General features: G+C 37.9%; 1 protein-coding gene across 1 annotated transcript in view; it reads left to right on the top strand.

Annotated features, from left to right (window-relative positions):
* Positions 1 to 17,528, top strand: part of DDX10 (DEAD-box helicase 10) — a 188,665-nt gene that overhangs the window by 96,374 nt on the left and 74,763 nt on the right. The window contains exons 14-15 of the mRNA XM_062577456.1: positions 9,957 to 10,070; positions 12,788 to 12,949. Coding sequence (XP_062433440.1) covers positions 9,957 to 10,070; positions 12,788 to 12,949 — 276 coding nt within the window. The remainder of the gene's footprint in view (positions 1 to 9,956; positions 10,071 to 12,787; positions 12,950 to 17,528) is intronic.

Below are 17,528 nucleotides of genomic sequence, written 5' to 3'. Positions count from 1 at the left end.
TGCACGTACTTGTGTAGTTACTTGGCTGTTGAGAGAAATGAGTTGAGGCCTCTGTACCTGGAAGCGGTATGGACAATCTGCTTCCATCTAAAGATGAGATAAAACTCACACCACACTCTGAGAAACTAACACTGCTCAAATAAACAAAAATCAATATAATGGGTATTTCTCAAAGGATATATGGTCTTTGCTGTTCACCAGCATAGCTGGTTGAGAATATCATTGCGGAGGGATCATTTTGTGGGCATTGGTTTTGGTTTTGGTACATGTGAGAGGAGGAAGAGAGGGCATTAAGGTAAGCATTATCTTGTAGAGGTAATTTCTTGTGGGAGCTGGATCTCGACTATCATCTTTTCTGTCTGATCAGGAGAGTTTAGTGAATATAACATTTTAAGAAGCTTCTGCCTTGGTTGCTTCTGTATCCCTGCTGCCATTCTTAATGGCTTTTGAGGGAGAAAGGATATGTTACAGTAGTTGTAGGTGTGTAAAATATATTCAACCTCAAAGTAAAACAGCATGAAAGTGTGATCCTCTCATCTCACCCTTTGACCTAAGATTCCTCTACAGAGTATTTTAAACCATAATTTTAATGATGTTATGGCTTTTTATTTAAACCCTAACTGCTTTAATGATTATATAAAAAGCCATTTTTGGAGTAGCTTTTCCTTACTTCTAGATAATACAGTAGCATGGCAGAGCCAAAGGATCTTTATTCTTTAACTAAGAAACGCCAAACTTTTAGTTCATTAATGCTTGCTGTAGCATTATGTGACTACATTTTTCTCAGTATTTCAATTTAACTCTTTCCCACCAAAATATTAAATGCATGCAGGGAAAGGTAGAGCAAGCCTGGTTCTTCTGGAGACTGAAAAATTAGAAGTACGAGTAGCACATTTTCAGTATACTTGAAAGACTTAGAATTTTTTTAAATCCTAAAGCAAGGCAGCACTTTCCTCCTCTTGCCTTCTTCCAAGGCTTCCCCCAGCCTACTTGCCCCAGTTCTGGGTGTAAAGCCTTCCTCCACAGCAGGTGTTAATAGCGGGGTGAACAGGCAGGGTTTGCCACTTGCTGCAAAGTGAGTAATGATTTTAACATTGTTGCTGTTGAAGAGCTGTAACAGAACAAAATGTGAAAAGCAGACTGAGGTTTTCCTAACTCCTCAACTCCACGTTGGTGATTGATTGATTTATTTTTTTTAAGTGGCAGACTAAGATAATATTTGAAATACTTTGTAATTTTGTTCAATATATAAGACGTGTTTATGCTCTCATTTCTAATTGGCCTTGTTTTTTGGAGATGGCATCCTCCTAATGGCCTTTTCTTGTTTCATAATGCAAGCTCTGGATGGGGAGCATGAATAACTATCAATTAAATCACATTTTCTTCTGTGTTTAATTGAGGTTTGAAGAACGTGCTGCAGTCATCTTCCCCACCCCCCCATCTGACTGAACTGCAGTCCCTAGGCTCAGATAACTGCAACTGAGTCATCTACTCAACATATTTTCTTGGCTGTGGAATCGTAGAATCAGTAAGGTTGGAAGGCACCTCTGGAGATCAACTAGTCCAACCTCCTTGCTCAAGCAGGGTCACCTAGAGCATATTAACATGTTAGAAGTAGTGGAGAATTCAACAGTTACTGTGTGTTACTATTAGATTTTATCAGCAGAAGGTTACATGCTTTAATGACACCTTACTTTGTAATGACATAGGAAAGCATGGAATGAAAATACTTCATGTCTTGATCTGGCAGTACAGTTAATAGTAGTATTAATTGTTAGTGTGTACTTCTTGTTATTGTATACTGTTGGTCTCAAGCAGTCTCTGGGTTATTAAAATATGTTAGCTTTATTGAAATATATCCTTCTACCAATGCTCCATCAGCTCCAGAATGAACTAGAACTGTGATAATGTGTTTGGTTTTGAATTAGTCTCTTAGTATGTTTGTATCTTCATTTATTCAGACATACTTATTTATAACTTAGCTTGCTTTTTGCGTAGAAATATGTGCAATTCACTATTCAATATTCTGTATTGCACCTTTCTTCAAACAAACAAACAAAAACCAAGGTAACTCCTACAGATGAACTCATGGTCTTGTATTGCTAAAGACTTAATGTTTTAGAAGGAGATAGAGTCATCACTTGTGCTGATAGGTAATGAATGTTCAAACTGACACACCTACTGTGAAGTGCTCTGGTCCAGTGCACTGACATTGTTCAGAGTGAAATATTATCTAATTATAAAGTATAACTCTCAAACTTCTCAGAAAGTGCTTTTGTCCATATTAGCTCTTGTAATGACAAACTTTGTTCTTAAATATTTACCTTATTATGGTGACTGTGAATACAAAAATATTGGGAAAGGTTTTGTAAAATAAGGTGCAATGACTTTGCAGATCTATGCAAAGAACTGTTTGTTGGCATATGCAGAAACTAGAGTTATGTTTATAATTTATAAAATTTATAGTAATCTACTCAACTGTGTGTTTTTTGGGATGGGGAAGTTCAGCCCTTCACTAAAGTGTTCCTGAAATTCTTCCTGTTCTATGGAAAAGTCAGGGATATATTTAAAAAAACAAAAAAAACCACCCCAAAACCTCCCCCCAAAAAACAGGAGAGTGAGAAGAAGGGGGGCAAAAAAAGAAAAGAAACATGATTGTGCAGTGCCACTTCTTCATGGTTTCTTCTGGGAGCATGGTATTTTATGTCAAGGTAAAACATTAATATACTTTTTCAGAAAGTGAAAGCAGTGAAAATTTTCTGAGGGACAGAAGGAAACAGACACTTTTCTTTCCTCCTTCTGTCTATTTTTCAAGATAGAGTTTAAATTTGTAGCTGGTAAATACTGCAATGGGGATATTGGAGTTCTCTGTCGAAAACTAGGAATGATAGCCAGGCATTTCCAAATTATCTGTAAAGAAAGAAGAAATGTTTAAAGCAGAAGTAAACTTGTTAACATGAATAAGTACAAAATAATACTCTCTAATCTAAAATCATAGTTCAAAGTGCAGTGCTGCTAATAGAACCCTCCAAGGACTATGTATTGCAATAATAGTTTGTGATGAACAGCCTCAGCACAACCTGCTGTTTTTTCTTTTTTTGTACTAGAAGTGTCAATTTTCAGATAACTATAATTTCTAAGTTTATCATGCCTCTTGTAACTCACAGAATAAGTTCAGTAATGAAATGTTGGTAGCAAAATTTATTTATCCTTGATTTTTTTTATTGACTGTTACAGAAAAGAGAAATCTCAGTCTTTATTTCTACTTAGCTTTTCCCCAAGCTCCCTATTTTAAATTTTGATAGCAGTTGTTGAAATGAATAGTAAAGTGTCTTGTGGAATATGCTTTCACTTATATAAGAAGTGTAATAATTCAGTAGAAAATTAAATGTTTTCAGTGATTTAGAACTGTTCTAGAGAAATACTGTTATGTAGTGTCAACCAGAAAGGGGAGTAAGATTTATCACTGAAAAGTTATTAAATAAAACTTTCTGTTCTAATGACTTACCTTGGTTTTTGTCTCTAGTTGAAGTGAAATACTGAGTATGGATCCACTTGGTGGCTCCTCTTTCTCCTTGATTTTTACAAAAGAAATATATAAAGATTACTTAATCAGAACAAAATTAGCCTGTGCTTAGATGGCCTTTGAAAAAGCCATTGTAAAAAGAGAAGCTTTTTTTTTCCCCAGGCAAGGTGGAGGAGCTGTGCTGTGGAAACAGAGGGATGACCTGAAGAACTTTGGGTTGGTTTGTACTCCTGCTTCCCAGTGGGTTCCGGTTGCTGTGGTTGAGGATGGTTCCTGTGGCTTGTGAACAATGAGGGAAAATAGGGAAGAATAACACAAGAACTGTTGTTGCGGGGACATGGGCCTGCCTGAGGGGAAAATAGAGACCATCTAGCTACCACGGACCATGAGGGAAAGCAGTGACCATGCATCATCTCCTGGCCATCTTGTATTCTGAGGCCCCAGTTTTCTGCTTCTCTGCTTCTTTCCACTAAACAGGCAAGTGGCTAGTTGAGTAAAATAGTATTTTTTTTAAGGGGAAATTTATTTGAGTTTTATGGATGCTTGGGGTAATATGGACCAGACTTCAAATTCTGTTTAAATTTTACTTCTCTCGATGAGTTTTCCCTTCTCATGCTGTGCAATCGTGTATGCTGGTGTGATGTTTGTATGTCTCAGCCGCTGCTGTGGCTGGATATCTGGGAGCAGCAATGAGAATCCCTCCACCTTCAAACCCTCTCTGTGGTCACTAATCTAAGTGTCATAGCCTGAGTTCTGAAGGTTTATGGGGTTGACAAGTAATGCTCATGCATAAGCTACATTAGACTAGTGGATGGAGGATACTGAATTTTCTGAAATTTTAGTAGTTACTATCAGGTGAAAGCAATGTATGTTTGCAATGGAAGACAGCCCTTCTCCATGTATAAGATTGGGTAACCGTGATTCGGCAAGACCATGCCTTGTTCTATGAAGAATGACTTCTGAGGCAGGAGGAATGAGGTGATAACATGAATGTGCTTAATACTTGTTCCTATTGCTGTTACTTTATTGAAGAAGTACGAAAACAACCGTGTGAAATTGGGTACCAAATCGATTTTGTTTCTCAGAGGCAGTTGCTGTTGAATTCTGGGTAGAAGTAATATAATAATGTTGGAAGAGACTGAAAAGAATTTTCTCCCCTGTAATTCTAAAGTATAAGGGGAAAAATCCCTGCCCTGAAAAAACAGGAACACTTTTTATAGGTAACATGACACAGAAGTGATTATAATTTTTTTCTACTGATATTTTATTCTCCTACAATAATTTAGTCCTGTCTTTAGGCAGCTGCTGTAGTGAATATACTGTGCTTGCTTTCACAGGCTAGTTGAATTGAAATTAAAAAGAAAATTGTAGTTAGAAACAAACAACCTTTACATTTGATGATTTGTAGCACTCAAAGCGCGACGTCCAAAGCAAACACATTTGTCTCGGGTATAGTTAGAGACTGCAAGTGCTTCGATTTTGAGTTATAGAGGAGTATATACTCCAAGTCCACACTTTTTACTTCATGAATTTTATTAGTATGGAAAGTCAGTCCTTATTAGAATAGCAAAATGTACTGATATTTCCGTTTCTGATGCACTTTTTCTTTGCCCTCACCACTTTAAACTTAATTTATGGAAATAGTTATAATAGTGTAGTCTGTCTAAGGATTGCATTAAATAAGTCTTTAGACATGAGAAGCAGATGGAGGATGCCACTTATTTTCTAATATATACATCAAGCAAGAAATATTTTCTCAGCAAAATTGTAATTGAAAAGTAGTAAAATCTGAGGTCTTAAACTTGTCAGTGCCTTCAATTAGAAAACTTTTTTCATAGAGCTTTACCTAAGAATATCAGATCTCTTAACCCTCCCAATTCTGCTTTCTCTCAAGAAAAATAAAAAATTGCTTATTAGCTCTATTATTTTTAATTATATAATAAAGTGCTTGGATTTGCTAAGCTTCTAAAAGCTAATTTTTATTCTAACTCATTATCTAATCCAGCAAACCATCTGGCATGTGCATGTGCAAAAGAAGGAGGAAATTTAGACTCTTGAATAATAATAATAGAAAATCCTCCAATCTTCCAGCTTAGCCTATGTTTGATAAACTCTTGTGTTACTAACTTCTAGTTATATAGCATTTTAAGGAGGTTGATTCTTACTCTAATTTTGTGTGATCAGTTCGGCTATTACTATCTCTTCATGGAAGAAAACTTGAGACTTGAGTGCCTGTTTATTTTGGGCATAGGGCAAAGTGTTCTTAATATTATATCACAGAAGGGTTGAGGTTGGAAGGGACCTCTGGAGATCGCCTAGTCCAACCCCCCCTGCTCAAGCGGGGTCACCTAGAGCACATTGCCCAAAACTGCCCAGACAGCTGTTGAATAGCTTCACGGGTGGAGACTCCACAACCTGCCTGGGCAACCTGTGCCAGTGCTCTGTCACCCTCACAGGAAAGAAGTTTTTCCTTGTGTTCAGATGGAGCTTCCTGTGTTAGAGTTTGTACCTGTTGTCTCTTGTCCTATCACTGGGCACCACTGAAGAGAGTCCAGCCCCATCCCCTTGACAGCCTCCCTTCAGTACTTGTACACATTGATAAGATCCCCCCTCAGTCTTCTCTTCCCCAGGCTGAACAGACCCAGCTCTCGCAGCCGTTCCTCACAGGGCAGGTGCTCCAGCCCTCTGATCATCCTCGTAGCCCTACGCTGGACTCTCTCCAGTAGCTCCATGTCTCTCTTGCACTGGGGAGCGCAGAAGCGGACACAGTTTTCCAGGTGTGGCCTCACCGGGGCTGAGACTAACACCGGGTAGCCCATTCTGGTTGAAGGGCAAGCGAACACCCACTGTGGTTTTTAACTCGAATTAACAGCTTGAAGAGACAACAGGTACAAACTCTAACACAGGAAGCTCCATCTGAACACAAGGAAAAACTTCTTTCCTGTGAGGGTGACAGAGCACTGGCACAGGTTCTGCTTAACATCTAGTAGTAATCTAAACCTGTGCCCCCAAACTCTTTATGTATGCCCACTTTTGTTCTCATTTGCCTGCTTTGATAATACAGTCCAGCTTTGGAAATAGAATTTACTGTAGTAGATATTAGTTGAGCAGGTTTTAATATGCAGCATGTTCTGCGTGAGCAGATCAGCGAGGCGACCTGCCGTGTGCTCCCCACCACCTTTGAAATGCTTCAAGCTCTGGTGTTAGGAGCAAAGCCTAGCTGACAGCAGACACTCTCCATTCACTCATGCCCGCTAATATGAAAGCATGTCTGCCTGCACAGCCTGCGACCTCGGTCTCCAGCCTTTTATTTACTGGGAGCTAGAGAGGAGTCCTCGCTCCTGCCAGAGTCGTATCCCTCGCAGCACTTGAGGTTAGCGGGCTGAGGAGATCTTCGGGCAGCCACCCAGCCGGTGTTGTCTGCTGCTCTAGTGAGCTCGTGGAGAAAGTGGATGAAGCCGGGGAGGAGGAGGGTGGAAGGCTGACCTGCTGCATGTGCATTGCCGGGTGTCTTCCCGCTCCCAGGGTGGAAGTGGGAGCTGGGCAACCAGAATGGCTTGGAACTTCCCCCATGGGAAACTGGGGGCTGGCACTGAAGAGTGGGGAAACCGGAGGTCTGTTAGATACTTCTTCCGGTGGATAAATCAGAGCCTGCCTTGATGAGGAATGGATATTTTAATGTTGGAGTGCTGGGTCGAAGCCCAGCCGGGCAGCGGCACTGGGCGCCGGCGGCAGGGCTTGGGGAGCCCTGTGTGGAGGTGGCCAGGGCTGAGACGGGTGCGGGCAGCCCATCGTGCACCAAAACCGCAGCTGGCCGGAGGAACCTGCGGTGCCTCGGCTTAGACGCATCGAAGTGCATTCGGTTTAGTCAGTCCGAATTGGGAAAGCATCCCAGTAGAAAAATCGGATTAATAATCTGTGGAGTGTGCAGAGGTTCGTATAAGTATTCTTTTCTGTATTTTTTTTTTTGAATAAATAGTAGTTCAATCTCTTGGTTTTCATTAGTGTTGCATTTCTTAAAAGTAAATCTGCAAAAATATTACTTTGATATACTATGTTTTTTAAGTGTATGGTAGGGGAATTTAGTGTCCCACTCATTTCCTCCCCTTCTTTTTCCTATTTGTTTGGAGATTTTGGCAAGGAGAGGAAAAAAAAAGAAAATACTGCTTGTGTGTGCATACTAAAAGAACCCACTGAGTATTTATATTCTTTAGCTAAAAAAAATTTTTATTTTGAGAAATACAAACTAAGGTGCACTTTACACATTTAAATATAACCTTACAAAATTCTGATATATCAATTTAAAGCATTCAGTCATTTTTATATTATTTTATACTAGCGCTAATAATCCTGGCAGTGCAAGAAGGAAAGAAGATTAAAAAACAAAAACAAAAGCAAATAGTAGCAGAAAATATGTTGGTGAGAAATGTCACTCTTTCAGCTTGAAGTAACTATCTCTTTAAATTCTCTCTCTGGACAGTTCCTGTTGTTTTCTGAAGTAGACTGTGTTCTAAGGGAAGAGATTTTGCTTATGTAGATGCTCAAACAGTTTGTGTTTTGTAAGGTAAGCAGTAGGAGCAAGGGAATAGCACAGCTTTCCGAGCTATTAAAGGTGTGTGCAAGACTCCTTAATATAGCTGCTTAGTGCCACCGAAGTGATCTAAGGCAATACTTAGATCGTGAGTGCTGCTACAGTTACTATTTTCTATAACAGATACGGTCATTATTGGATAACACAGCACATTAGCTGTCACAAACCTTTTTTCCTCTTGGTAAGACTGTAATTTTTTTTCTTTTATAGTTCATATTTCAGTACATTAGTGTAATGACAGCGACTGAGTTATTTTTTGCTTTCTCTTTATACTGAGTTCAGTGTAGAAAATATTTTTTTAAAAAAATTACCCCCCCCCCCAAAAAAAGTAAGAGACGTTCAGTTTTTCTTTTTTCTTGCTGTTTTGACCACTTATTTATCAGAAGTTTATACTGTTTTCCAGGCAGACGCTTTTTCCTGAGTAATAGAGCTTTGCAGTTTTCACAGGGTAATGAACGTGTTCTGTGCCTTCTCCTAACGAGTCTTCACGTACTCCTGTGGGATGTCTTTTGCTATAAAATACTTACTGCAATGGCAGTTTATTGCTTAAAATGTCTGCTGTGTGTATTGTATGCTGCTGGATGCCTGAATCCCATATGGTTTTTGTTCTTGGAAATGGGCTTCTTGAGAAAGTGCTGGAGTTCAGGGATCTCCGTGTGCTTTGTTTCCATGGCATTTTGATGGTACCACAAGATGTGTGGCTCTGCGAAACTGTCTATGGGCTTGCCATTAGTTTCTCTCTCTCTCTCTCTCTCTTTCTCTCTCTCTCTCTCTCTCTCTCTCTCTCTCTCTCTCTCTCTCTCTCGTTTTAATGCATTTAACAGGAGTAGTTGAAGTGCTCGTCCTACAGTTGTAAACTACCTCCCAAATCCAAAAGTACTCTGGATAAATCTATTTTTGTCAAAAGTAAAGAGCCTCACCCTTGTCCTTTCTTTCCAACAACAACATTGCATGCAACAAAACTGAATGTGACTTCAGGATCAAAGTGTTTTACACAGGAATACTGTTCCGATCATACTAATTACAGCTTCTGGACGATTTTGCTTTTTCAGTAGCAACCAGCAGAGAACAACCTCAACCTATTGGAAATGGTATTAAATCTTGGAAATGGTATTAAATCTGTGGATTTTACAGATTTTGCTTACCTGTTAGTTTCCCTAGTGTTTTTGGCACTTTATGTTTCATTTATAAAATTTTCTTATGATCCTAATAGGTTTTGTGATTTTAAATGCTGTTTAATGCTAAGTTCATTGGATATCTTCTAGCACTTGCTTTTTACACTGTGGTGGGATTGCAAGGAACAAGGGTCAGGAAAGAGGAAGGTTCTTGCAAGAGCACTTGTTCCCTTCACTAATGCAGAAATAACTCAAGGTGGTGTGCTGCGATGTCTGCATACAACTTGTCACAAGCCAGATGGAAGTGGTATCTGAGCCGCTCTGCTAGTCATTGTGGCTAATGGCTCCAGCATGTTACACCAGATCTCCTGAGTGACAAGGCTCGTTAGCATAAGCTACTAAAACTAGTTTCATTTTCCCCAGAAGGCTTGTGAGGTTTGGATGAGATAGGTGTCTTGCTGCTGGTAGGGTTTAAGTTATGCTGGGGTGTGTGCGTGTGTGTGTTTTTTTTTTTTTTTTTTTAAGAGAATAAGTGAGTTTTCTTTTATGATCTGGTTAAAACAGATTTATGAAAAGGCATTTTAGCTGATTTTTATTGAACCTTATACTCACATTCATGTGTTTTAAGAATTATTCTTTTCTTGAAATATAAATATTAAAGTTTGAAGAACAAACTTTGAACAACTAAAAACCTCTAAGAAATCTAATTTTGTCTTTTATACAGAATGCGTCAAGCTCAAGGTTGAAGAAGAAAGCAACTAGAACACAAGAGGCCAAAAAAATCTTGAAGAAGAAATTTAAAGTCAACACAAAAATAGTCTTTACTGAAGATGGAGAGGTAAGACCAATTCAAAATAAACTATGTTTTGGTAGGATCTGAATTTATGGTTTTTATAAAGACAAATATACCTACAGTTTTATAGATGTATGAAAAGATGTATATGGTTTTCAAAAGTGTATGATTTTCATAATTGGATTCAGTTTTGCAAAGCAGTTCAGCTTACATTTAAATTCATTTTCACTGAAAAAATGTTGAGTACTGACCTCTGTTCATACAGTATGTACACATTTGTACGAGTTATTAGCGTATGTATCCAACCTCACCTATTACTTGCCTATTAAATCCAATTGCAGGTAGACTAAAGAACTTGTTTTTCGTGTAACATGACTTTCCTGCAGATGTTCACTTCCCCATAGTCTTGAGTGAATATACTGGAATTAGAGAAAGTCCCTGTTTTTCTCCCAACATTAGTTATTTCTAGTTTGAAAATGTTGTCAGAAAAGCTAGGGAAGTGCCATGGTTTTACTAGCTGGTGCTGATGCAACAGAGCATTGAAATTTGCTAGTAATTTAATTGGATCTTTTAATAGCCCCTGGAAAAATGTATTGATTTTATACAGAGAGGAACTATTGCAAATTGCCTGTCAGTCTAGGGTTTCACTGTGGTGATAACGTCGCAATAAAATCTACACGCTACACAAACTTTTCTAACATTTGCTTTCACAGCTTCAGATGCTGTATATGTTGTTTTTCCATTTTCAGTATTAAAAAAAAAGTAGCATTTTTTCCTTCTCTGAATTAATTTCAGTGTTAGAATCATAGAATGGTAAGGTTGGAAGGGACCTCTGGAGATCATCTAGTCCAACCCTCAGCATAGCCCATACAGGGGTTAAAAAAAACCCCCACAACCTTGGCATTAGTAGCACCACACTCTAACCAACTGAGCTAACAGTAAACGAATAGAGATATCACCTTTACAAATATTTCCCTTGTTTTTGTGACATTGGAGTATTTCTCAAGTATTTTGTATTGCAGGTGAGGGGAGCATAGCCATATTATTACTGTTGTTTGAAATATAAAAGCTTTGAGAGTTTCCCAGTTGATTAGAAATGGTATATTCAAATGATATTAGATATGCAAAACTAGTCATCTCTGAAATGTATGTGCAAGATTTACATTATTCATACTTAAATATTTATATCTAGCTAATATGTACTTTTCCAAGTACCTCATTTAAAACTGGTATTTTAGAGTAAGGTTGTCATATAAACGCCCCTGATCAGTGAAGATACAACAGAAATACATCTGTTTGAATTTGAAAGACATTTTTGTACTGATGTTTCCCATCTTTCTGTGTGAACTGGACATTGAGAGGAGACCAGAGAAGAAACCTACAAAAATAAAAACGTATGAGTACACGTGTACATGTACTCATATATAGAAATAACCAAAAGTGAAGGAAAAATAAAATTAACAAGTGAATGTTCAAAGCTTAGCTTCATTTTTATTCAATTATAATTGGAAAGCATGATGACACTCCACAAGATGTAAGTTTTGCTTTGAATATGTGTAGGTGTATTTGGATTTAAGTAAATTTTGGGAAAGGCTGTGATTCAGGCTTACATGTGGTTCTCTGTCTACATATTCTTGCCAAAGATTAGTTACTTGTAAGGATTTTTCAAAGGAAAACACCAAAAATGTTTGAATAAGCTGAAATATAAATGCTTTTTCTTTCTTTCTTTCTTTCTTTCTTGGAAGAAAGAAAGATGTTAAAACTATTTTAATCTTGTGGGAGATGCAGGGAACTTGAATATTTTAGAAGTGGTATATGTCTAATGGCTGCCAGATATTCTTTGCTTCATTTTTTTTTTAGCAAATTAAGAATATTTCTGCAACATTCAGCTGATGTGTCATTTTATGCAGTTAGGTCTTTGCAATAGAACTTGTTCATGAATTTTCCTGAAAGATGATTGTAGTTGTAGTTACACACTAATTGAAAATATCAAATTGTAGCATCCTTGTTTTTTGGTGCACTTGCATTTGTGAGTGATCAGTTGTGCATCTGACTGGCCACTTCACAGCTATTTCTAGTAGCATATAAATGCATCTCCTTTTTAATACAGGTAACTCTAGCCCATTAATTACAGTCTTATCAACTATGTTAGTATTGATTAGTATCTTGATTAGTATTGAGTATCTCAATTAGTATTAATCAAGATTGATTCATCAGGTAAAGGTGAAAGATTCAAATGTTTTTTTGTGAAGAGTTTGCTTCTGGTCTTAAATAATGTTCTTGAAGAGGTTTTGAAAATGGGGTTACTTTTAAAAAAAAAAAAAAAAAACTCAAAACACTTTTTGTTAGGAGAGCCTGTGGAATTCAAATTTAAATCAGTCTTGGTGATTAATAAGCACGTGTTTCATGTGTCCATGCAGTGAAGTAAAAAGGACTGAGCATATAAACTAAAAGCTAACACAAGAGTTATACTTAGAAAAGTAGCACAATAGAGAACGGGGATGAGTTATGTAGGAATTTTGCTTTTTTACATGAAGACTTACTGTTTAAGTCTACCAATACTATTCTGTTGTATTTGCTTTCAAGAAAATACTATCCAGAACGAATACAATTTTTTTTTCCACAAAATGGCTAACATCATTATAAATTGTTTGTGTCACTAGGAAAAGAGAGGAAAATAGGGAAAAAAATTCAAATGAACACCTTAAAACCTAATACGATGTGGTAAAAATGCTTTTTGTTGTTGTTGTTGCTTAATTTAGTTAGTGCAACAGTGGCCACCTGTGCAAAAATCCAGTTTGGCAAAAGCAGATGAGGAAGATGATGCCAGTGGTATCAACTTGGATAAAGTGAAAGAAATACTGCAAGAAGAAGATAAGTTTGACAAAGAAGAATACAGGAAGAAAATTAAAGAAAAACATAGGGTAAGTTGATTTCTTCTGCAATTGCTGAAGTGCAGAAATAGACACTGTAGTATGTTTGAATAGCTGAATAAGGATATGTACTTAAATATATAAAGAAGCAAGTGTAGTACAAGCTTGCTTGTTTAAACTCATCAGTTTTTTTTTTGTTTGTTTATCTTGTTTTCTTGATCGTTGGCTAAAGCAGAGTTTTCTAACCTTGCCAGGTACCAGTTGTGTGGTACGCAGCTGAATGTCTTTGGTATTCAGAGACCATTCTATTAGTCACTGTTGAAGTATTTGGATTTATACACAAAATGGATAAATGCTAGATCCTAGGACCATGCATTATTAAAGGTCTGTTTTATATTCAGAGTTTCTAATTTCCAAAGCGTTTTAAAAGTGTTGGTTTACTACCCTGCTCTGCAAATGCTGACTTTATTCAATTTGACTGGATGTACTAAATCAGTACTGATTAATGCTGGGTATTCTGGTGTGGGTTAAGATTTATAGTTGAAGAAAATATTTTGGAGAGGATTTGGGAAAGCTTGAAGTTATGTTTGGACACTTAGGTATGATTTGACTTTAGATGGAATACTTAAGAAACTTAATATGAAAATCTTTCCCTATAGTCCTATTACAGTCATTTGAAGTCTGTGAAAATGTCATTTAATTTTTCATTAATGAAGTGTTATATTTGAAAGTAGCTGCAGAGAAATCATGTTTTCTTTACATAGGTGAAATCGTAGTCAACTTTTACAGGAAACAATACTACAAGTTTTCAAGAATGCAGCGTAATAAACAAGGAAGGACTGACTGATTTATAACTTCCCAATCAATCTGCTTTTTAGTGACAAATTCATACACTTTGAGTGAAGCTTTTGTGTATCTATCATCAGAGTATAATGATTAAATACTTCATCAATAGGTCCTTTAACACAGTTTTATCTTTATAATGCCAGAGACCAAGTGACATTGATCATTTACTTGCATTTTCAAAAATTATTTTAGCTGTAGAGGTACTATGGAGAGAAACATCTCATTTTGAAAGAGAGACAGACAAAATGAATAGGACCTGCCACAACATAAATGTATTTTTTCCTAATTATGGAAAGTTTCAAATTAGTTATAACCTACCTTATTGCGTGCAGAGAGGAATTTGTTTCTCATGTTCCACCTAATTATTATCCTTTATGAAATGAAATTAAAAAAAATGCATGTAGTATTGACAAATAAAAAAATAGGCTTCTGACTGAGGAACGGTGAAATGTGCCTCTGGTTTTCAGGGCTGCATTATTGCCTTCAGTCATTGCATGCAAATTCATATTCTTTCCCTACTTTAAAAATTTGAGGTGAAAAATGCTTCATATGGTAAGTTTTTTGTACATTATGAAGCATTCAATTTCTTGATTGTAATTTAATTTGTGAAATGGTTTTGCAAACTGCCTAGTGTCCTAGTTTTTCACTTCTCCAGACTTCAAGGAGGTGAAATTTAAGGGATGGAAATAGCAGGAAGATGACAGATTAGAGTTCATAATTTACCTCTGCATACTGCCGCTTGCCTCTCTTAACTTACTAACCTGTGATTGAAGATGGTCCTCAACCCTGATTCTAGAAGACATCAGGTTTGAGATGCCAATTAATTTTGTATATAAATTAATAGAGGCTATATAAGATAGGGCAGCTAAGCAAATTGAATATGTTTATGTTACTGTACCTTATTACTCAGCCATCCTTGATGTCTAGGTTTCTTGGCAGTGGGCTCTTGCTGCTTAGGAAATAGGTGTAATTGTTGTAGTTAGGAGAGTATGTGAAGTCTTCCTCTGTTGGCTGAGAGGTATGGTACCTCCTTTCTCTTGAGTGATCTCCATCTGCTCTGGTGATCAGAAGGTCTACTCTTCCAGTGACCTATGAAGAAGCTACATTGTTACTATATGGAGAAGATGATGAATTTTTAATAGAAAATATGTAATTAAATTCACAGTATAGGAAGAAGTTTCTTGACGTAATTTAGAGATCATAGATAAATGAGTAACACTGGATATGCTAAAATATGTTTTTATCTGTTTGAGCCTTTAATCTGTCACTAATATATTTTTTTTTTCCAAATTTGATGGATTTGTTAGTGGAGCAGGTCGATTTTTCATTATCAAAAGAATCCTAGGAAAAAGGGGTAAGATTTGGGAAGAGATGTTTAACACTTGATCAGGAAAAACACTGTTATCTAAAAATGTGAATTGCCTAACAATAAAAGAATTACACTTTCACAATGTTAAAAATTCACCCACCTCACAAGGTTTCTCTTCCCAAAAGCTAACAGAATCACTCAACAGCAGGTTCTTAGCCTAGACCGAACCTTAGCGCCTGCCCTGTGCTGCGAGGGGAGGCGACTGCCCGGCCCAGGCAGCGTGACTGTGCTGCGCAGGCCTCCGCGGGTGCCCCCGCGCCGGCTCGGGGGTGGTTGGGTGGGTGCGCTCGGCCGACCAGCGCTGGGAGGAAACCTGGAGGAGATGAAAGGGAATTTCTAACAAAGGCTGTGAAACAGCAGAAAGAGGCTTTTTCATATCTTATTTTCCCGCGTTCAGATTTTGGGTAAATGGAGGTGTGGTAGTGCCTCTTCACGTCCCTGAACGAAGTGCCTCTGGTCTGTGATCCGGAGCAGATGGTGGCTAGCAGACTTGTCTTCTGGTGTGGATTCCTACAGCGAGGCATCTCCGTACCTTTCCTGGTTTTGTATGCGGCTGTGTGTCTGTAGCAAATGAGGAACGGGAAGGCAGCACAGTCGAATTGGTTGAAGACGGTAGCAAAAGGCGGGAGCGCTGCCGTGTGTTTCTGGCCGCGGTGGTGACTGGTGGGGAGCCCTCGAGTCGGTCGCGTACCTGCTCTGCCTGTGGTTTCTGGCCTGCAAGCCGTGGCTGCCGTTGCTTGCAGCCGCAGGGATGCGGGGTGTGAGCTGCTGGGCGCTCCCGGGGAGCCCGCGGCGGGTAAGTCATGCCGCAGCGAAACAGGCCGTGAACGGACTTCAGGTGAAGTGAATGCTGAATCAAAATGGACTTGTGCATGTATCTTTAAGCATTGACTTGGACGGCACTAAACTAGGCATGTGGTGAATAGACTCCTCACGTTGAGTTTTACTTGATGGATTTAGTCCTGTAACTGTTGAGTTCGGTTTGGAGAAGTCCCATGACAGTCTGTGATGCAGGGTAATGCTTCGAGAAGGGACTTGTACAAGCAGTACTCTACAAAGTCTCTGTTTTTTCGCATCTGAAATTCCTGGACTTGGATATGTAAAATGTGAGAAATTCTCTGCTATATAGTGGGAACAGGGCAAAATGTCTTAGGACTTTGGTGTGTGCTGTAGAGGCAAGAGTAACGTAGATACATTGTATGTGATCTCTGCAGAAGTCTAATTCATAGACATCAACTACTGAAAGTCAAAGAATTAAATATATCACGCTTCCATGTTGAAGATTTTTTTTAAAAAAATGCTTTAAAATAAAATATTCTTAATATAAGAGTCTTGGCCATAAGTATCAGTTTCTGCAGCACAAGCATACTGATCTGTAGTTGTTTATTACACATGGAAAGCTTAAGTGTAAGTGTTCACCTTCAGTTTCCATTTTAGATACAATATTAGAAGATGGTGTTTTACAAGACACTTCAGTTTCATAATAAAATTTCTGTTATTCAACTTGAAGACTTTGCCTGTGTATAATACACACACACACACACACACACACACACGCATACATATATATATATATATATGTGCACAAATATGCTGAAGAGAAACATTTTAGAGATATGTCTTTTCTGTATAAGCAGTAGATTAAATTCCGTTATACCTAACCTAATAGATTTGACTATAAACTCAAGACAGTATCTTGTTCATGCCAGTCTAGTGCAATAAATGCTGCCTTTGTTTGTGATATCTAACGTTTATCCGAAAATGTGGTCTGTGGTATTCTTTATTTATTGAATGCGATTACTGTTTATGTGTAGAAGATAGCAAGCCTGGAAATCAGAGGTGCCAGTGCTGAGCAATGCCAATTAGGTAATACAAAAAATGATCACAAAAGAAATACGATAAAGGTGATTAAGGAGGGTATTTTAATTTAGAAGAGAGGCTCTTCAGATGCTGTACTTAGCAACGCACAATGTTTCCTAGTGTTAGAGAAGCAAGAGATTGGGTATGAGAAAAATCAGTTTTGGGGGAAAGAAAATTAGGCTCAAAGGAAAGTAAAGGTTTTCATATTAAGAAATGTTGCCTTTAAATATATGTATTAATATTAATTTGTGCTGATTGAAATGAATCAAGAATTGTCTCTTAAAGAGACCTATTAAGAATTCTCTTTAATTGGCCTCTTAAAAGAGCAGAAGAGAACCAGGCGTCTGACAGTGGAAAGCAGACTGATAGGAAAAATACCTTGAAGTAGAAGTGATTCTGCTACTAGTAATAGGCTGGGTTATCGGTTGAGGGAAAGGGTGCTGCTGTGCTTTGGCAGCTTTTCAATAGGATTAGTTTGTTGTTAAGCCTGCAGCCGGGCACCAGTTTACTGGAGTAAGACCTCTTCATAATGAGCCTGTTGCTGGGGGGAATACA

Source organism: Rhea pennata, chromosome 1 (assembly GCF_028389875.1).
Source record: "Rhea pennata isolate bPtePen1 chromosome 1, bPtePen1.pri, whole genome shotgun sequence".
NCBI classification, from domain to species: Eukaryota; Metazoa; Chordata; class Aves; order Rheiformes; family Rheidae; genus Rhea; species Rhea pennata.
Note: the sequence above shows the minus strand (reverse complement) of the source record. Positions and strands in the feature narration are given on the sequence as shown.